The 21,017-nt window shown below is 47.4% G+C and overlaps 1 protein-coding gene across 2 annotated transcripts; it reads right to left on the bottom strand.

The window, feature by feature from the left end:
- Positions 1–140: 140 nt before the first annotated feature.
- On the bottom strand, positions 141–20,706 carry evi5l (ecotropic viral integration site 5 like). Of its 2 annotated transcripts, XM_029135313.3 has the most exons (20): positions 20,320–20,705; positions 13,551–13,933; positions 12,746–12,935; positions 11,808–12,032; positions 11,468–11,542; positions 11,257–11,382; positions 10,980–11,123; positions 10,814–10,903; positions 10,079–10,176; positions 9,765–9,825; positions 9,607–9,660; positions 9,060–9,092; positions 8,348–8,488; positions 6,013–6,129; positions 5,631–5,771; positions 5,377–5,553; positions 5,148–5,294; positions 4,877–4,972; positions 4,688–4,783; positions 141–2,476 (listed from the first exon to the last, which is right to left on the bottom strand). In XM_029135313.3, exons 2-20 carry the CDS (start codon positions 13,790–13,792, stop codon positions 2,159–2,161), a joined length of 2,571 nt encoding a protein of 856 aa, XP_028991146.1. In that variant the 5' UTR covers positions 13,793–13,933; positions 20,320–20,705; the 3' UTR covers positions 141–2,158. The 2 variants fall into 2 exon arrangements, with proteins under 2 accessions (XP_028991146.1, XP_028991229.1); XM_029135396.3 differs by lacking the exon at positions 9,060–9,092 and having other exon boundaries at positions 20,320–20,706.
- Between the last annotated feature and the right edge of the window lie 311 nt (positions 20,707–21,017).

Below are 21,017 nucleotides of genomic sequence, written 5' to 3' on the forward strand. Positions count from 1 at the left end.
AGGGTTAAAGTACAGATGTGGGTTTGGCTTAGATTCCATTATCAGCCAAATGTCTTGTTAGAAAAAATCCAAAAGCAAAGAAAGTAAAAGTCAACACACAAGCAGCCGGTCGTCTTCAGACATTAGGAACGAAACGCACGTGACGTGAAAAGATATGGACAACGTTTATTTGGTGAGACAATATGCAGACACTGATTTCAATGTAGAGATTTCAGTTGCTACACCCACCAATGACCACTAAAGAGCTGTTATTTGCGACAGAATGGTGGACAAACCAACATCCTCTTTAGCTCTTCGATGGCCATTACTGGAAGACCCAGTTTCCTTATTCTGAGAAGATGGCGAGAACGCGCCGCGTCGCCCTTCGTTCGCGCTGCACGCGAGCAGCTGCGAGACGTTTTTAAGCGAGAACCTTCACGTGGCGGGCGCTCGGAGCCTCGGATCGCGTCGCGGGAGACGAATCCAATGCGTGACCCCACCGTGACCCCACGGGTCCATGCTGTGGGAGCTCCCGGTGGCACCCTGTTTGACACCATCATCGCTAAAACAGCTTCACATTCCCTCTATATACTATTCATCTCACTTTATATTTCTCCATTTGTTTTACACATTTCTTCTTAACAGAATATATTATGCGTCTGATATGTAAAATATCTCCCGCCCACTCGTTCTCCCGCTTCGACGCGACCTTACAGTGTGACTACACGCTCCACCTTCACGGCTTCAACGCTTTTGTCTGTCAAAAACCCAGAGGCGCCTATGAGCCAGTGACTGCAGAGAAGTCGCGTTTTCTTTAAAGTTTGATGACAGGATCTCTGGTGTTGATCACGCAGAGGCAGATACTCTGGCTCACTAAGTAACATATGATCTCAGCAAAAGGAAATGATAAGTATTTATGAACATCATTTGACCAATGCCAGAGTTTAAAGTAACTTTTTAACATATGTACTGTTCAGCAGGAATCAATATGAACTTCTTTTCAAACTCATAATCCAAACATAATGTGCAGTTTTCAGATAAACCACGTGGTTCCCATCAGTCACATGCGCCGAGAAACTCCAGGGAGGATCAGAATCACGTTAAACTGCTCAGTTCTCGGGTACGATACGACCGAGTCACCGGGCGGTTGCATGTTCACAAAAGATAAGAAATAAAAAAAAGGAAGCACAAAATGTAAGTAAATCAAAAATCGTAGCAGCACAATTTTCATTTCTGACACCGTGTCGGAGTAAACCTGTTACAGATGACTGGTTGGCACAAAGGATGCTGGGGGAAGTTTGGCCTCTGGCGCTCTGACTACACCCCTAACGTTTCATATAGATATCTGTAGATTTATACATCTCAAAAAGAAAATAAATTACAACATATAAATAATAATAATTAAAAAAACTAAAGATTTGGCAACATTGAGATCCATCCCTCCATATTTCCAAGCTCTAGTGATGATGTCTGACGTAAGATGCTGCATTAACTCTGCAAGCCACAGACAACACACATAATTAGTATGTTATGGTGAGTCATTTATGAATGTGGAGACCCTGTCGCTGGATGTGCACATACTCATACACTGCACACTCCTAGTCATGCTCATCACCTTTTTAACACTGCACAGAGGTGAACGGATGGCTGGGCTTTTTTTTTTTTTTTTTATCTGAAGGCAGTGGAAATGGATGTGCGTCTTTTCAAAGAGAGGCGTTAAGAAGGGGAGAAAAAAGGCTAAAGATGGATCCGACCGAACGGGAAGGAGGTTTATACAACGGCGGACAGTTAATACAGTGTCACATGTCTATTAGTCAGTTCACAGGGGGAGGGAGGGTCGACTCCTAGCCGCGATCACAGGTTCGGGTCCAGGTTTTGAGCAGCAGCTGCTGGTCCAGTGTCACTTGTTTGACGATGGATATGTATTTTAACGGACAGTATCTGGTGCACGGGGGGCGAAGAGGGACGCTTTCCTTCTTGTCTAGAGTTGGACAACGTCGGGAACAAGAAGACAGAACCAGGAGTGGAGACGACCGGTAGTGATGATAAGAGTCCAATCAGCGTCAACGTCTGCTTCAAGTAAAAGGTAAACACTGGAAAAGCAGAGCAGCAGCGCTGCGTTGGATCCCGCGGAGCTCCTCCGTCCAAAGCGACGCCACCCGCGCGCAGCCCCCGGCCCTCAGTTATCCAGCGCCTCGGCGCAGACCCTGCTGCCGTACAGCTGCTGCGGGTTGGGGCGCGCCGGCGCCGGCTCCGGCTCCTCGGCGTCGCTGTCCGTGCTGCCCGCGCTGTCCAGGCGGGGGGAGGGCTGGCGCGGGCCGGACAGGGGGGGGTAGAGGGCGCCGGGGGGCAGCGGGCTGGGCAGCAGCTCGTCGTCGGAGCTCAGGTAGTCGCCCTCGGCGGACGCCGGGCTGGCCAGGCACAGGTCCGGGTAGGGCCCGCCTCCAGCGCCGGGCCTGGAGCCGGAGACGGGCTTCTGCCCCTTCAGCAGCCGGATCTGAAAGCAGTACAGAAACGGGTGCCGCCTGTGGGTTAACCGTGCTAGAGAAACGGAAGAACTGCAGATCCACTTGGAACAATGGGAAATGAGTAGATTTTAGTGCTCAAAGGTCAAATCAATCCTGTCCTGATGCTGGCGAATTATTATTAATAATGATGGTCCACGATTCACCTGCAAAGACTGAAGATTCAACAAAGCTAAAGGAAATATTAATCCCACATAGAAATTATTTCTAATTAAACTATTTCTAATTCCAGTTAATAGTAAGCCAAATATAAAAGAAAAAGATGATATCAGTAGTTGGTAAAACTGTCAGAAGACGCTTTTCAAACGCTTCACACGTCAGCTGCTGGGGATTTTTTTTATGGGTTGCTGGTTGTGAAACCCACTGATGTGTGTCTAGTCTGCCATTTTGAGGTTGTGCAAATAGGGCAGTGGGGTCTGAACAGCTAAATCAGAGCATCGCTGGGCTTCCCACCTGCTTCCACGCCAGACGCCAGACAAGAACCAATCCGATATTCAGCCCAAAGCACCACGAACCCAAACAAACCCGCGTGGCCCGCTGCTGCCCAGAACTCTGGACCCGAGCGGGACCGAGCGGAACCGAGCCAACGCGGCCCTGCGTTATCTACACAGGGTGCTTTTTGCACCTTAGCCCTGCATGTACTGTACCACAGTGACTCATGACAAATCTCAGAGGTTTTTGTTTCCCCCTTACACGCAGCCAGACTAGCTGGAGGGCGGGGGGTGCTGGGGGGTGGAAACCAGTGGTTAACCAGTGGAAATGTTTTGACTGTCACTCACTGCTCTTCAAACTGCTGCAAAATAAGGCTTTTGTTTGCTCCACAAACAGGTGAGTTAGAATCAAAGAGCTTAAAGCTCAGACGGGGAGGAAACATCCAAATGGAGTGAACATCACTGTGTCCTCATGTTTTAGCGGTATCGACATGAGTCATGCATCAGACGACTGCACTGAGATTTTTCTAAATGGTTCACTGCTTCCTCATCATGGCGGCGAGTTTCGGTCTCATTTATAAAAAACCGCGGCTCAGATTAAAAAAAAAAAAAAAAAAGGTGGGGAGCGGAGAAGAAGAGAGAGGAGAGGAGCGGTAAAGGGCAGGGCAGTCTCATCACACCCCCTCACGTCAGATGCTTCCCTACTAGTCACGCACTGCCATTCTCTGAATGAACAAACCCCAAGCGTGTGCTGGGTGAGAACTCTGTCCCCACAACGCGACTGGAAAGATCTTCAGACGCTCCAACCACGAGCAGCCTCCGTGCGCGATTAACATATGGAGATCGGGCGACCCGCAGTTAATATCTGCCTGCGTTCAATCACGCCACGGTAGCGAAGCGGAGGACACGCAGCCGTGGGTTCGCAAAAAAAAAAAAAAAAAAAAAAAAAAAAAAAAAAAAACCCAAAACAAAAAAGTTCTCACACGCACGTGTTTCTTTTGAAACTCGCCCGTCTTTCAGAATCAAAGTTTACTCACAGCCCATTGATGAGAATTTACCTGCTGGGGAAGAGCAGTGGTCTCTTCTTACAAGAAAGACATTGACAGAGCAGTGAGTGTGTCGAGGTGGAAGTGGTGTCTGGCGTGAGGCGGCGCATCAGCTTTTTCTGTGGTGGTGAGCGCGTCTGCACTCATCTGCCTTGCCTGCATATATGCATGCCATGTTTACGCTGCGGAAACACCGATTACCAACGCGTTGGGCAATAGGCTCTTACAGCTACTAAAGCAACAGGCGGTTGCTCTTCAGGACGAACCGGACACAGCTCTGAAAGCACAGAATCACTGACGTGTGCGACGCCAGAGAATCTGGAAATCGGACCCGGCGCCGCTCGTGAAAACGCGCGCGACGCGAGCGCCCGGTCAGGGTTAAACCGAGCGAAACCACGCCCACGCGCTGACAAGAAACGGCAACGCGTCGAACTGCGCGGAAAGTCGCTTTGCTCATCTGGCGGAAGACGATACGTCGCTCGCTGCCTCGGACGATCCGGCTCGATGAATTTCCACTGAACATACGAGAAACCCGTGGGATCAGATTTGCAGATCCAGACGTTTTCCCACTGAACTATATATACAGTATATGCATTCCTAAGGTTGAGAAGCTGATATAGCTCCAGATGAACTCAGCGGATCACATGATGTCAAATTAATTAAAATTAAATAAATAAATAAACAAAAACATTTGTGTTTGTCTAACCTCGTTCTTCAGCTCAGAGATCTGGTCTCGGAGCTGGGTAATGTACTGCCTGGAGTCCGAGTGGTTCAGCTGACCCTGGATCAGCCCCTCCTCCTTCTGAAAAAAGAAACCCGTTTGGGTACAATCAATGGTCACGTAAAGGTCCGTAAACACCTGTAGAGACAGAGACCCACACATCCGAGCGCTGACCTGGATCTCCAGCTCGGCGATCTTCTGCCTGAGCTCAGCCATAGCCGCCATACTGTCCGCTTCCCTCAGTCGAACCGCCATCACCTCCTCTTTGCTCTACATGTGTAACGACAGAGGGAGGGAAATAAGAGCGAAGCTTAACAGTTGAACGTTGTAGTGGACGTGAAACAGATGTTCATTCAGAAATGTTCACATCTATGTGGTCCTGCCTCCCTCCCCCCCCCCTCCTGCTAACTTATGTTCCTGGTTTCTCTACTCCCCCCATCCAGACCTTGCAGTCGGACTCGGCCTGCTTCCTTTTCATCTCATTGAGCTGGGCCTGGAGGGCCTTGTTCTGATTGGCCAGCATCTGGACGCGGTCCTGGAGCGCGGAGCGTTCCTGCTCGTGGCGACCGATCAGCTTGTTGTGGATCTGGTTCTAGAGCGGGTGAAGAAACGATCACACTCTTTCTCCTGCGTTAGCCTACTGGTTTTATCACAGACGTGTATTAAAGGCAGACCTGACTCTCCAGCTGCAGCGCTTTCAGTTTCACCTCCCGGAGCTCCGCTTGGGCCTGGGCCTCCCGCAGCCTGACCGTCATCAGTTTGTCCTGCAGCTCGTTCATGGCGTTCTTCTTCGGGGACTCCTTCCAGTGGCCGCCGCCGCTGCCGGTGCTGCTGCCGCGGGACATATGATGCTGGCGAAACACGAAGGGGGGGGGGTGAAACGACCCAAACGAGGCACGTGCACACCCGCGGCCGGTTTGCGCGCTACCTGCCAGCGCTGGTTGAGCTCTGCAACCGAGTCCTGCATCTCTCTGAACGAGCGCAGCGTCTCCAGCTCCCTCAGCTTCATCTGCTTCACCTCCTCCTGCAGCGCCGCCACGTTGTTCTCATCGGGCAGACAACTGCTCCTCTGGACGGACGGACAGTGGACAACGGTTCATATTTATGTGACTGTAAAACCGTCGGTGGGGAAACCGAACGGTTGCCTCCTAACAGCTCTTAAGTAGAAGCCGGGGCTTTAAAGCACAACCTGCGTCATCGTTTTATCAACTTTAACACTTTGTGTCACTAAGCACGATTTAACAGTAAAATTATCTAACACTTTGTCAGCGGTGAACACCTGCTGTGTCGCTAGGTGCGAGTCAGCCCACCTTCTCCAGGTCGAGCACCTTGTCCTGCATTTCCTTCAGCGCTCCGAGCAGCTCCGCCTCTCGGAGCCGGGACTGCTCCAGCTGCGTCTGCAGGCCGCTCACGAACTGCTCCGTGTACTGAAACCAACAGCGCAGCGTTAGACGTGCACGACCTCGACCCATCCCTCGATTCACGGGTTGCAGGTTTGACTGAACAGGGGCTCAACAACCACGTTTGGCCCAGTTCTTGTGTCTTTGTTTTGCATTTGCGCTGTAGACCACAGCGTTTGACAGAAACCCGTCTTGAAGAGCCTCAGAAGTTTGATGGGTGTGAATTCTAACACATCTGTCTCTTTCTGTTTCAGTTGTTACATCAGACTGAGCTTACAGTCACCTGGGCACAGGTCAGCTTTTATAGATACACGGCACGAGCCCAGTTTAACCATCTCACTGACATTTCGGTTATAAAATCACTGCAAGAGGAAAAATATTGGACCCACTTTCTTCTTCTGTGCTCTTTTGAACGGCTGCTACCTACAGCATACCGCCACCTGCTGTCAGACACCAGGACATTGTTGGGTGACGTCCAAGTGACCCTAAGTGGCCTCCACTTCTCTAATGCTGCCTTAGTCTGTTCATCTACAGCTCATTTAAATCTGGTTCGTTTTCAAAAATAGCTGATGTACAAAATGCCGTTGTTGTGTAGTGACACGCTTTCCCCACTGACTCACAATGATGTCAGAATATAGAAAGCTACTGTACACGCTTATGTCACCACATCAAAGTGAAACTGCAGAGCTTACGGGTGCGAGAGCAGCGGTGAAAAAGCAAGTCTGAGTGGAAAACTACCTTCCTACGAGGCAAAATACAAGCGCTTGAAATTGGGTACGAGCATAGCGTGAGTACAAGATTCTCGATTTGTCATTTCGGGCGTCTCAGTTTAGGTTATCAAAGGCGACTGCGAGTGTCTGGAGGTGTGTGAACTCTGGAGGGTGACGGGTGCCAGCAATCTGAGCTGGAATAAACTCACCGGTCATAATAACATAGTTATTACCCGAATATGAAATCAAAGGCAGCAACGCCTTCACTGACTGCTTGCTGTTCACGTGAATGTACAGAGTGAAGGCAAATGTACCTAAAACCTGAGCCACTGTGTTTCACCTTCTCGATAAACATCTAATAACAAAGCGGTAATTGAGACGACCTACTGTATGTTGTGATCTGGCAGAACTGAAAGTAAAAGGTGTTGCAACAAGGAGAAGGACTTTCAGTGTAATGTAACAGTGAGCACAAACAAGCTGTCAGAGCCATCAGCTGTATCAGCATCACCGTGTGGAGCTCTGAGCTTTACTCCACTGCTCCAAGCTTCTAGTGGAAGCACAACGTGACTCCAGTGTCAATGCCACCAGATGGACCACATTAAAATGCAACAAGCTTATTGTCAAGTTTTACTTAATTCTGCCGTCTGACGAACGCTTGTGTCGTCAGCCTTTTACGCCAAACTAATAGTTTTCTTTGAAATGTACTGTTTGTGGTCTACATTGTTCTGTACCCGACACATCGGCAGAACAAGATCTTTTTAACCATTTCCTATAAAAACTACTTTAAAGCAGCTGCTTTTTAAATTTTTTTTGTGCTGTAGTCAATTATAGCAAATACCTCAGAATCCCTCAAAAATATATTCCATCATGAACTTATCACCTTCCAAAACTATGTTTAAAATTGTACCATGTCTTAAAACACTATAAGACTAATATACATGATATATACAATATACAGACCATGTATGTGTGTGTGTGTGTGTGTGTGTGGAAGTGAAAAGTGTTCTCAAGATGAACATCTTTCTTATAACTGTGTTGCAAAACAGATTTTAGGTTGCACACATTGAAGTTCCACTGAAGTCTTGTTGACGACAAACAATGTTGCAACTAGTTAATTCAAGTGAAACGCTGCTAAAAACGCGAACTGCACCAGTGACTCGACAGTTCAGAAGCTCCAACTACTGACGGAGGTTGCGGCTACGTTCACATATAGAAGGTTGAATTTGGGTAGATTTTGTTTGCATCAAACTAAAGTATGAGTAATTAAGGTGCCAAGATGATTTCCAGTCTGTGCTAATAAATAATGAATAAACTAAATGCCTGTAGGTTTATAATTAGACAATTTAAATTTCAAATGAAGTGGACCTGGAGCGTGGTTTTAGATGTTGCACCTGATTTGGATCTCTGTTACCCGCCCCACTAACCTTTTAAAGCACTACCCAATAAACTACTCAGATTAACAGGCTCTTGCACACAGCACTGGTTGTGGTACTTCGACTGAAGTTGCCCTGCTACAGATGCGGCCTGGGGTTTACCCTCTGCTGCTGCAGCTCTCTGATGGTGTCCTGCGCTTTCTCCAGGCTCTCGCTGGCTGCGCTGCACTGCTGCCTCACCACCGCCAGCTCCCGCTTGATCACGTAGTTCTCCTCCGCCTCCTGGGCCCTGGTCACCTGACCCTGGATCAGAACACATCAGCGCGTCAGGCTCCAACGTGTATGCGCCAGTGGAGGTCCGTTAAATGTTAGTGGGCAGACTGTTTCAGAGGGACGGTCAGTTGAGAATGTCAGTTGAGAATGTTACGATGAAAATAAATGAACACAGAATCAACGTTAAAGACTGGAAAACCATGCATGTTTATATGTTTTAATCAAATTAAACAAACAACATACGTTACACACCGGCCTTTAGGAGGTTGGGTTTCTTTTCATTATGATACGAGAATTTAATCATCCTTGAGGTAATTTATATTAATATTTATGGTTTATTGGCATTTGAACAAACCCGAAATGATAGTAATAGTACAGAACTATGTGACATGCAAAGGGATAGCACAGCCTCAAACAACAATGAATAAATAACCTTACATGCCGTGAATCTTAAAGGCTAAACATACGCAGTCTAAAATTACTTTCATGCACTTCTCACTGGTCAAAAACGGGGAGAGAGGCAGTGCAGGACAAACAAACGAGGAGGAGGAGGAGGAGGAGGGAGGTTGGGTCAGTGGGAAAGTGGTTGACAGTACTCTACCTGTATCAGTCTGTCTGCCAGAGCAGCGCTCTCCTACAGCGCAAAGAGGGAGAGGAACACGGGGACGACAAAAGAGATGAAGAGTGAAAGACAGCGGGAGACCCGAAAGGATAAAACACCATAAAAACCCATGGGAAGGTTGACGGAGGAAGAAGAAGGAAATAAGGACAATAGATTAGGGAAGTAGAGATGTTTAAGGAAAAGAAGCAGTGAGATCATTATGAATAAAAACATTACACAGAGGCGGAGAAGATTAAGAAGAGCACATTCTTTCAATAGTAAAGCACCAGAGCAGATGGGGAAAAAACCTCCATTCAAAGAGAACCCTTCGTGCGCGTCCACACCCACAAACATACAAGAACGAGCTGCTCAGAAGAGGAAAAGCAACAGAAAACCGGCTGAGAAATTTAAACCCACAGTGTTATTATATTACAGAGCAGCAGAGTTCTCTTCTGAGGAGGGATGTTTCTTCTCAACTGCCCACCTTTTATATCATCATTAGCATTCGTCACGTTAGCATTCACGTAAAGCGGAGGCGAAGTCTTACCTTCTCCAGCGTCTCAATTCTCTGCTTCAGCAGCCTGTTTTCTGTGCGTAATCTCTGGACACAGAGAAAAACCATCTAGTCATATCATAAGCCCATTGAACCCCAATAAAATAGTTTCTTGGAATATCCAAACACACACACTTCAGATGAAGACGCACCTTTATCTCTATTTGCTCCTCCATTTCTTTGTTCTTGATGGTGGTGTATTCTTTCTCAAGTCTAATGAAAAAGAAACAACAACACAGGATTATTCAGTTTGTACTTTGTTTCCTTTAATAGTAAAAAAAAACCCCTCTATACTGTAGATGATGGTGGAGGAAAATGTGTTCTTCTGGAGAATCATCCCGTCAACACAAACACACAGAGCATTAAACGACAACAGGATGTGAGCGCGCTTCACCGTAAAAACCTCAGCATTAGCGAGACAGAAACACATGAATCCCGTCATTAGCAGCGTGACGAGCGCTCTTACTTCTTCATCCTCTTGGGGTTGTATTTGACCTGGTAGGCCCTGAGGATCAGCTTGTCTGGGCAGCTGTCAAACTGGTGGGGGATCACCTTCTGGAAATGCTGCCAGGCCCGAGGGGGAAACACAGGATTAGAGAGCTGGAGACTGACAAATGCTCATTCATATTTAATCACAGAGCAGGCAGACGCGTTTGAAAACACCCAGTGAATCTACGCTGGAGCTTTTCTGGAAATAATTTGTTTAGACAAACTGTTCACAAGCAATTAATTAACTTAACGATTCAAAATTATGTAAAAGAAAGCTGAAGGGTTTCAACCCACATCCAAACACAGGTTTGACCATTTATACTTCAAGATACTAAAACGAGAGTAAACTAAAAAAAAAAGACAACAATACATAAATCAATGAAGTTGTATCTACAACAAAAACAACATACAGAGAGACAAGCTGCTGTAATTAGCTGCTGCTTTTCCAGAGGAGGAAATAATACACATACATTTCCCCTTCAGAGGATCAGTAGCGCTACCTGGTATAATCGTATCTAAACTGAAACAGAAACACTGAAATAATTCTGTTGTCGTTTACTCGCTCGCAATCTTTTAGGCCAATAATTAATATGACATTATTACAGCTTTCATATTTCAAGTTGCTCAGACGCTTGTGCGCAAAAGGGAAAGTGTGACTTGTGAAACTGCTCTCTGCAAAGAGCGACGCGAGGCTGAGGCTGCGGCTGCTTACGTGCGACATGCCCTCCATGTCCAGCTGAATGAGGTCAGTCTGGTTGTACTGCAGGATGGCCAGGCCCACGCGGAAGATGATCTCGAGGCCCTACAGGCACATGGGGTTTCACACATCAGACCAGTGGATCAAACACACACTGGGCGTCACTAGACGCTGTTCTTACCTCATACATGAAAATATCAAAGATGCGAGTGGCGACAGGCAGGGGGAGGAACGTGAGGAACAGCGTGAGGAACCAGGACGAGGCATACATGGACGTGTGGAAACTCTGGGACCGGAAATGAACGTTGAGCTCTGGAAGTTGCTCCTGCGGAAACAGCAGAGCAGCGTCTTGAACCTCAACTAACTCAAACTAACTATGCACTGGAGGTGCATTAGGAATGAAGCTCGTGCTGCCCCCTTGTGGACGGTGCTCAAACTGCGGCCATCGCAGCCTTTACCTGTAGCAGATACTCAAACTGGTAGATGCAGAGGCCCAGCTCGGCCATGCTGGGCTTGAACAGCTCCCTCAGGCGGTACTCCTGCATCAGACGCACAAAGACGCAAAACGCCTCCTCCTCCGGCATCTGGAAGGAGGCGAGAGGGGCCATGAGCATTTTCACTACACGCCGCATTCAACTTCCCACGGTGGCGTATTCCACCGAGACGCACCTGCATGAGCAGCAATCCGACGATGAAGGCGCTGCCCTGGCAGTAGCCCACCTCGCGATCCACCAGCGAATACGCCTGGAAAACAGAATCATTAAACCTGTAACGCAGACCAAAGATTCACACTGTGGGCAACAGCGTCAACGAGCAACCCATTTCCTGAGCAGCTCAGGGTCCTGAAAACCTGGATGATGTGTGGACTGTCAGGACTGTTTGTGCGTTGTGAGTTGTGCTTTTGTTTTCCTCTGTAATTTCTGTTTGAGATATGGTACTTTGCAACTAACCTCCTTCATTTAAATCAGTTTAGTTTCCCATTTTGAACCAAAGACGTGGCAGCGCTCACCTTCATGACGTTGAAGAGGACCTCCTGCCCGAGGCTGTCCTGGCCTTTGAAGAACTCGTGCTCAGGGTAGGTGCGGGCGATGTCCCGGCGGATCAGCTTCTCGCAGGGGGAGGACATCTTCAGCAGCTCAGAGTACTGGTTCTTGACTGGCATGTCGGTGGCGTTGCCCAACAGCTGCCAGACGATGGCTCGGAAATGGTGAGGGATCCCCTTCCTGATCAGCTCCTGGGGAGCAGACAAAGCAGGACTGGTAAATAATATGTGGAGGAGCATGCAACATTACATTAGCCATCGCTGCTCCTCAACAGATGCTTAGTGTAATTCAGTATTATGGCACATTGCTCAAACATGCATTGTTATATGGGTTCTGTAGATTTTGCATAAAGCGCGTGTCCTCTTGCTCTGTTTTTGCTTTTCCCCGACTCATTTTTCCTGTCCCTTATCTCATGCATTTTCCCTTCCTCCGGGTTTTTAAGGGCAGAGCCATTAAGAAACACACTGAGGGGTGAGGGGGGTTAGAAAGAAGATAGAAGAAAATAGATGTCTTCTGGTGCAGGGTTTACTGTTATATTAAAACAGTTCAACAACAGCAAACCAACACATAATGACTTACTAATATATATTGAGAAACTTTGTTTAAGCTCAGGCTCTGAGTCAAGCTGCATGGTTCTAACAGGTAAAACAGGCTGATGACGGAGTCTGTGTGTGTATATAATAGGTAACCAACCCTCTGCACTAACAGTGCAATGAGTCACTGATCTACAGAAATGCTGTGTGACGCCATCCTATAAACTGCTTGACCATGAAATGTTAAAGCATAAAATACGCATCTGATGATCTTTGAATTGTCATGTGCTTTTAATAGGTTTAATAATTGGAAAACTGCTTCACTCGACAGACCTGAGCGCAACTTTTGGTCTCCAGGTCTCCGTCCTCACCTTCAGCAGTTTGTCCTTCTTGCGTCTCCACTCCTCCCACTCGTTGACAATGCGGCCCCACAGGATCCAGGTGTCCTCCTCCAGGTGAGACAGGTTGGACGAGGCAGAGGAGCTGGACACCAGCGAGGAGCCGCTGTTGCGCCGCGAGCCGCTCATCGATCGCATGGACTTGGAGTCGGCCTCCAGCAGCCTGCGCGAAGAGCAGCCAGCTGTTGACGGCTGTTCATTTCTCAGTGAGCGAGTCTTCAAGCCCACACGTTTGGACAGAGCATGCTACGCTACAGTGAGCATTGGTCTCAGCAGGCAGATGTGACAGTGAGGACGGCTGTCACATCACTAGAATTCACTAGAAGCTTTAGTTAAATTCTACTACAAATGTCTGTCCCATAAGGACGGGACATGAATGCAGAATTCCTGCATGAATGAAGGTGTTAAAGTTGATTTAAAAAGCAATAATATGCCTTTGTATAGAGTGAGGCTAATGATCAAGCTGATGATCAAAAGCAATAGAATAAATAAACATGAAGAGGAACATGAAGCGGCTCAAACCTCACAACAAAAAGAACACATCACCTCCCAAATGGAAGTAATGTAGTAAAACATGATGGTGCAACAGTTGGTAACATTATCATTATTGTTCCTGAACTAATGGATCCTGAACTGATTAAATATTGAGCCATGCCCTCTTTAAATGATATAATTGCATATGCTGACATGTGATTATACGAAGTATGCAGCACTGACCTGCAATAATCATTTCGCCATCATCTCCAGCATCCAGACACAATAATGGGCTGGCTCTCACCTGTTCTGCTCCTCCAGTTTGGCCAGCAGCTCCAGTTCATCGGGGCTGAGATTCTCAGAATCTGCTGGCGAGACTGCTGGTGCTGACAGCACAGCATCATGGGAGGAAGAGTCTGGGCTGAGCACTGGACTGCCTGTCGATAGTGGGTCCGGGTCCATGCCGGGAGGGGAGGAGGGGCACTCGAGCTGAGGGACAGAGCCACCGGACAGCTCCCTTTCTGGGCTGCTGCTGGGGATAGACATCGCGCCGGTGATGGAGGGGGGTGATAGGCGAAGCTGTGCAGGGGCGCTAGGGGGGGTCTTCCAGTTTCCCTGTTGGTCTCCCTCCCCGCTGAGGCTGCCTGGCACCCGATTGGCTGAGCAGCTGATCAGAGGTCTATAAACCTGTCCAATACGGAGGAAGAGATGAAGATGAGGAGTGGTTTATGTTTTGCTTTAATTAAAAAAAAAAACAATAAAACAAAAGTAGCTAACTACTAGCATTGAGCAACCTGCTACATTAGGAGTCTGGAGACTATTCCACACCCTGCTCTAACCATAGTGAAGGAGTGGCGCTTAGTCACGGTGGTGACATCATCCTGACTCGTAGTGTTATGGTCAATCTCTGCATATACACTCTGCTCTGGGAACTGTTGTTATAAACAGGGAGGAGTCCAGTGATAGTTCACATGGAAACCAGCTACACAAATCAAGTAAATATGAAATAAACAATGAAATCATATGTACTATTTAAATACTAGAAATATTTATAACTTCTGTGCAGCCTTACACTGAGCTCATGCCTTTATGAACTGTGGCTTAAAAGTGAGGAACAAACACATGGGTCAGTTCTTTGCTCAAGGACACGTCATCAGAGTCTGTCTGAAGCATCGTGACCACGCTTTTTAAAAAGGACTGAGCTCTAATCACACACCTCCTTCATTATTAAAGAACCTACAGAGACGGTGCTACAAAATTATTGAAACAACTGGAGAATTTGAGTTTATTTGTTGAGTGGCTTCAGGGAGATAAGGCTGATGCCTCTGCTTATGAAGTGCGGAAGCCACTGGCTACAAACAGGATGTTCAAGGGAGCTTCTAAAGTTGGTCTAATATCAGCTTTCTGATCAAAAGCTCTGAGAGTGGTTTCTTGTTGGACTCAAGGTCAACAGAAGACAGGGATTTGCTTCTCGAGTGCAACATTCAACTTACTACAGATCAGCAATGAAACCTCTCAAAAATCCCGAACGGCTGCGCTGCAAGAGGAGCAGAATGTGGAACTACAATCCATTCCTATCCACACATTAAGTGCACAATAACATTCACTACAATAACGACAGTGTCAAAGCTTTAGAAGGTGTCTTCTTCACACAGTGGAGCCGGCACACGCTGGATTCGTTTAGCAATTAATGTTAAGACTGTGTGTTTTCGTGAACTTTCATTAGATCTTGATCTGGTGGCTCAAAATGAGAATGAAAACAGAAATTATATCCTCCGCTTCCTCCTTTGCATCGCGTAAACAATAACTAGAGCGGAGTGAGCGGGCGAGTTTGAATGCGATCATCGGACAGCTTGTCCTACCGCTCTATAAACTACACTGGGTTGAAAAATCAGCAACACATGCAGGTTTAACACATGTATTACAGGAAACTCCCCGACAATGCACTGAATTACTGACTTTGGCCACAGGGCCAAGGGTTGATGCGGCTGGAAACGCTGCCTAGAGCAAAACAGAACAGGGAAAACCCTGCAGAGAGACAAGCGGCACATTCAATCAGAGAAACCAGGCTCATCAGAGCCGGTAACAAGACAAGGAGAGGAGGGAAATTACATTTGCAGTAGAGCTCGGATAGAAGATTGATCTCAAACACCAGAGTTTAAACAAAGGCAGATTTCAAACTACAGCCTTTACTCAAACTACCCTGATAAAGCTGCAACACTTGCAACGTTCGTTCGAGTCCAGAGGAAATGGTCCATGTTACCTGTGCTTTGCTCTCATCTTCACCTTCATGCTGTGAATAATTTTTACTTATTTGTCACCAAAAGGTCGCCCCAGGGAGAACTGTGTTGAGTCATATTGTTAAAAAACTGAAAACCACAAGACATCACTGCAATTGAAAAACACACACACACACACACACACACACACACACACACACACACACACACACACACACACACACACACACACACACACACACACACACACACACACACACACACACACACACACACACACACACACACACACATTAATGCTTTAAGAGAGCCGGGAACATGAGCTGGTGTCATGACAACACAGAGGAGGCGATGCGTTGGAGAAGGGTCGATCAGCTGTGTCACACTATGAAACCACGGCGGTGTCCCCTCTGTCTCATTCACGTGAATGGGACAGGTCTTAAAGCTGAGCTGAGCCTCGGTCGCTCTGCGTGGCCCTGGGTCTGTTAATGTCAGACAGGGAGAGAAGGGCTGGAATCTATTTATAGGTGGCTTCCTGAGCGCAGCGCGTGTGCGTAGCTCCAGAGGACATTCGGCATATGCCCACACCTCCACAACGCTAATTACAGCACATGGCTGCAAAAAGTCCACGACGGAACACGTCCTCTCCGCCGGTCCGTCTCAGCGTGAGGACTCAGCTGACTGCGTGGCTTCAGGCAGTGAGAACATGGGCATGAGGAGGGTAAATAAAGCTCAACAGGACACAGCATCCTACTGTGGACGGCCCCACACCCTCCCTGTTGAACCATCAGTAGGGACACAGCAACGCACAAACATTGCGTTCTACACATTATTCTGTATTAAGCATTTCCCCTGGTACTTTTACTCTACTCGACCTTGCTGACGTGCCCCCCCCCCCATCAGTGTGTGTGCATCCCCCGAGGGTCCTGTAGTCCTGACTTTAAGGCCCAGCCCTTTGTCCAGCCATTGTTGCCTGTTGTTCCCACTCATGAGCTCATGTGTGGCTGCGGACACACGGGCTGCTCCGTATTCATCTGCCGTACCGCTGTCCTTGTTGCTGCTGCTCAAAGTGTGCCATTGTGAAGAAGGAATGCTGCTCTCTGACACCGCGGCCCAAAGCCGCCTATACCCAATAGAGCGAGTGGGCCACAACTGGAATCAGATATCAGTGAATGAGCACATCTAGCACGTATAGTCAGTGAAGGTCAATCAGTGTGTATCACAGCACTTGGTTAAAAAGCTCAAAAACTACATTAGGTCCCAGCATAGTTTCCCTGTTCACGGCACCATTACAGTAAGAACAGACAGACTACACAGTGTACATCACTAAAAGGTGCAGTTTTTTCCCCTTTGTGGGGACATTGAGCCTGAATGAGTGGGAGACGTATTCAGGCCACTCACAGTGACACTGGTGCTTAAATGTTCTCATAAGCTCACTGACCACTTCGTATGACTAATGCCTTCCAGTGCTAAATTTACTTCATATCACTCTCCAGATGATTTGGTTCCTCTGAGAACCACTGCGAGAGGAAATTTCTGAAAGCCATTACAACAACCCATCAATTACCCGCAAGCACAGACTATCATAAGAATTCACTGTCTATGCATTAGTACATATAATGTTATTATTTACATATAAGACTAGATTAATTCATGTTTTACAGGTAGAGTGGAACCTTCACTGATTAGACACTAATGTGGAACTGGATCATTATTATTAAGCCACTGCTGTTATGTGATGCTAAATCAACGACTGCTTAGGTTTTCTTGTTGCATTCATTCCATCATCATCATCATCATCATCATCATCTACTTTTCACTTTGAGCACCCTGGCAAACACTGATCAGTAGTGGAACGGACGATTAATCACTTGCCTTAATTACACACATTTGCTATTCATCTCGGGGCTTTTGAGAACACACTACATCATAATCCTCGCGGGGAAATGAAAGAACAAATCAAACTGTCCTCGCAGCAAGCTGAAGTTATGATTTAAAGCCCTCATTTACTCCATCACACTTACTCGCTCAACAGAATGATATAGAACACCGCTTCTCTTTGGCTCCAGATTGCAGATGCAAAGGTTTTTTCACATGGTTTACACTTCGTCCACACTAGAGCACACGATGACCCGCTGGCTCACAGCACACATGCCTTTACATGATAAAGTGAAGGACTAATCATCAACAGCCATGAGCGACAACCCAGCTTCCAAACGCTGCAGTCTCTCTCGCAGTAACACCTCAGTGTTGTTAATGATACTCCCGTTGACTCATCCTACAGTAAATCATTCCTTCCAGTTTGTCCGAAACGTCAACAAAGACTTGACTTCGCTGATGTGGCAGTCTGGGAATACGATCCTGGTTCAGCCAAAAACCTGCAGCCTGCAAGAACAATAGGGTCGAGAGGGGAGCGCAGCAAAAGGAGCCGCAGTGGCAGTGAGGGTGAGCCTCAGCAGCCAGGTCATCAGGCCGATGCCCGTTTCCATGTGTCAGCAGAGGAAATGAGGTGCAGTGCCATGCACAGGCCTGGCCAGCATCACAGGCCTAAGACGGCCGGAGGACGAGCGCCATGTGCAGCAATGTGGATACAGGCAGGGAGCACGGCGTGGGTTACATCCACCAAACAAATACGACAATAGGTGGATCATGAGATCAGGAATGATGAGAAAAAGAAGTTTTTGTTGCCAAAAATCTTACTTTAGCAATATATAGCAATTTCTCCAAATGCACTTTTGTTTAACTTTTATAATAAATTTAATGGGCCTTCAGGTGCAACCATTCAAGGTGTGAAGGCATGAAATGAGTATCATATGTTTCCTGAAATAAAGTAATGTATAAACTAAATATTTGTTTGAATAAATAAGAAACACAATAACATCTAAATACTAAACAGAAGATTATCTGGCATTACTTAAACTCTTTATTTCACCTGAGTGTCTTCATGTTTTTATTGTTTGCCTGACATCAGCAAACAGGAAGGGAAAACCTCTTCAAGCTGAGATTTATATGATAAAAAAAAAAGTTTACAGTACATTAACCAACAGGCTCAGAAACAGAAGCTGTAGAACGTTTGTTAAAACAACATTGCCCTGAAAACCTAAGATGAGCATGTGCTAAATACATAACATTAATCACGCGTAATAAGAGACCTCTGCATATTAATGTCCACACAACTGTAACTTAACACTAGTCACAATTTCCCTCTCCCCCTATTTGATTAATCATCTCAGGTTCTTTTGCTGAATTAATCCAAGACGGGAATGACGATTAGATCTCATTTAAGCCTAGGACATGGATTCAACATCTCCTGTATATGATGTATGTCATCACTCAGTGCATCCTTGATCGGACACAGATGTGCGACGCTCATTTGTGTCAGACGTCCCCGTTTAAATAAAATTAGAGAACACAGAAAGGCCTGTGAGCCGGAACGCCCTCGTGTGTGCTCGCTGTGTAGACTTAACCGCACACACGCGCGCAACAGAGATTGTTTATCCTGACGACACTGTCCGGAGACTATTATCTTACCACTCGCTCACGAAGATAAATAGTGTCACAGCAGCAGCGCGGGCGGCGAATGCAGAGGGGAAGGTGAGCTGGGATCACTTGCATGTTACAGATACAGGGTGCGTTACCGTGTGCGTCTGCGATCGTGGAATCAGATAAGGAAGAAGTTTCGAGGGTGCAGCTCTTAAAAACAAGGTCACCAGGATGTGAAAATAAGATGTGTGCTTCCTTAAAAGTGAAATGAGCGCGATACTTCTTGCATGATAGGAGGGTTTAAGCAAAACTCAGAGTATAGCACACAAAGGTATAGTGAGTCCAATAGTGAGTGGTGGTTGGCTGGAGCATGTCGTTAATCATTTAAGATGTGATTGAAGGCAGCGGAGTGAGGAGATAAATTCTTGTCTTTGTCTTGAGGGTTTACAGTAGAGCTGCTTTTCTGTCACACAGCAGCGATAAAGGGATTTACCTGCACACTGTTCTCTGATTGGATTAATCGGCTAAATGTGGGGGTTCAAAACACAAAACTGCATGACAGTTTAAAGAAAGAAACGGTGAGAAATGAATAAGGAAGGAGGAGATGCTCAGTGCGAGTAGACCGAACATCTGGATGAAGACACACATGGATTAACTGGCTACAACATAGCATCCACCGTGTCATCACACTGATCCGGGGGGAACACGGCCATGTAGAAAGATACGAGCGACTCCTATAATCCTTTGTCCCACACTTTCATGCTGGAGGAGCCTGTAATCCTATTGACTGGGCTGTTTGGACATGACAGCTCATTATCCCGGTCGGTGCCGGCCTGCCGCTGCTTGAGGTCGCCTCAACGACAGGCCGACGCGCTCCGCAGTCGACTCGTGGCTGCGCTGGATCGACATCTGTGGCCAAAACGACACGTCGCCGCACCGAAATGCCCCGGCTTCCCGCAACAACGCGGTTGCGTAACGCCGCTGGAAACGAGGACGGGACGGCGGGCACGGCGCGAAGCCGCACGCGACGCCCTAGCAATAGACACGGTCTGCGGGCTAATGAACGGGCCGCGTCCCCGCTGGCGGCGCCGCGCGGCGGAATTTTACCGAGATAAACGGAGCGGGCGGAAGCAGCTGCTGCTGCTGCTGATGATGATGATGATGGGGCTTCGCGGCCAGGATCAACGGTGACGAGCGATGCTTCCTGTGTGCGCTTCATTCCTGGACGCGGACCTGGCATCAACTAATGAAATCGCGGGCCCGTCAGTGGAGGCTCCACGCGGCACCGCTCGTTTTCCATATAAACATAAACCTGATAAATAGGGGAAATATTAAGACGCAAATGCTTACCTAGTCTCCTTTTCCATAACGGGAGCCGTGGCGGTTGTCGTTACGGTCATGCCGGTCCGTCGTACAAGTCAAACGTCCGTTCTCGGCTAATTACAATCTTAATAGACCACCTAGGACAAACACGGAGGGACCGTCCAGCGCAGTGCCATCCTCCTGCCCTGCCGCCTTTCAACCGGGAGACAGCGCCGAGTCGCACAGCTGGTCGCGAGGGTCCGCGGGCGGAAAGGCTCGCGCGTGAGAAGCGAATTAAATGGGGAGCTGTGTTGCGGCGAACACGACCGACGGTCGCCACTATTCATCCGGGATTCAGAATTAACTGCAACATCTATCTCCACGGGCAAAGGCAACACAGAATGGCTGGCGTTCTGTGTTCCTTCTATTGAGCACGAGGTGGGGCGAACCAATCAGGTGACAGAGAGAGAAGTGAGTGGCATAACACAGGCCAATCGCCTGAGCGGACAGCGAGATTCTTTGGATGGACAAAACAATGGGCCAATCGCTGTTAAGATCAAATTCTGTTGGGAGGCGGGATCCGCAGGTGTCAAGAAGCAGTGTCTCCATGGACGAATTCATCTCTTGTACTGTAAATAAATTTATTTATATGGATAATAAATTAGCATTTTTGTGATAATTGGTTGATGATTCTTTATATTTCTGGAATTTTGCTATTTTTGATATCAGAGAAACCTACTGTCTTG

The sequence above is a fragment of the Betta splendens genome, chromosome 1, assembly GCF_900634795.4.
Source record: "Betta splendens chromosome 1, fBetSpl5.4, whole genome shotgun sequence".
In the NCBI taxonomy this organism is placed as follows: domain Eukaryota; kingdom Metazoa; phylum Chordata; class Actinopteri; order Anabantiformes; family Osphronemidae; genus Betta; species Betta splendens.

Excerpts from the sequence above, each read along its gene's own strand:
- evi5l (XM_029135313.3), bottom strand. The coding sequence starts at position 13,792 with ATGTCTATCCCCAGCAGCAGCCCAGAAAGGGAGCTGTCCGGTGGCTCT. Across the intron at positions 11,383-11,467 it reads TCGGATTGCTGCTCATGCAG|ATGCCGGAGGAGGAGGCGTT; the intron begins GTGCGTCTCGGT and ends GCCTCCTTCCAG. Across the intron at positions 8,489-9,059 it reads TGGCAGACAGACTGATACAG|GGTCAGGTGACCAGGGCCCA; the intron begins GTAGAGTACTGT and ends GTTCTGATCCAG.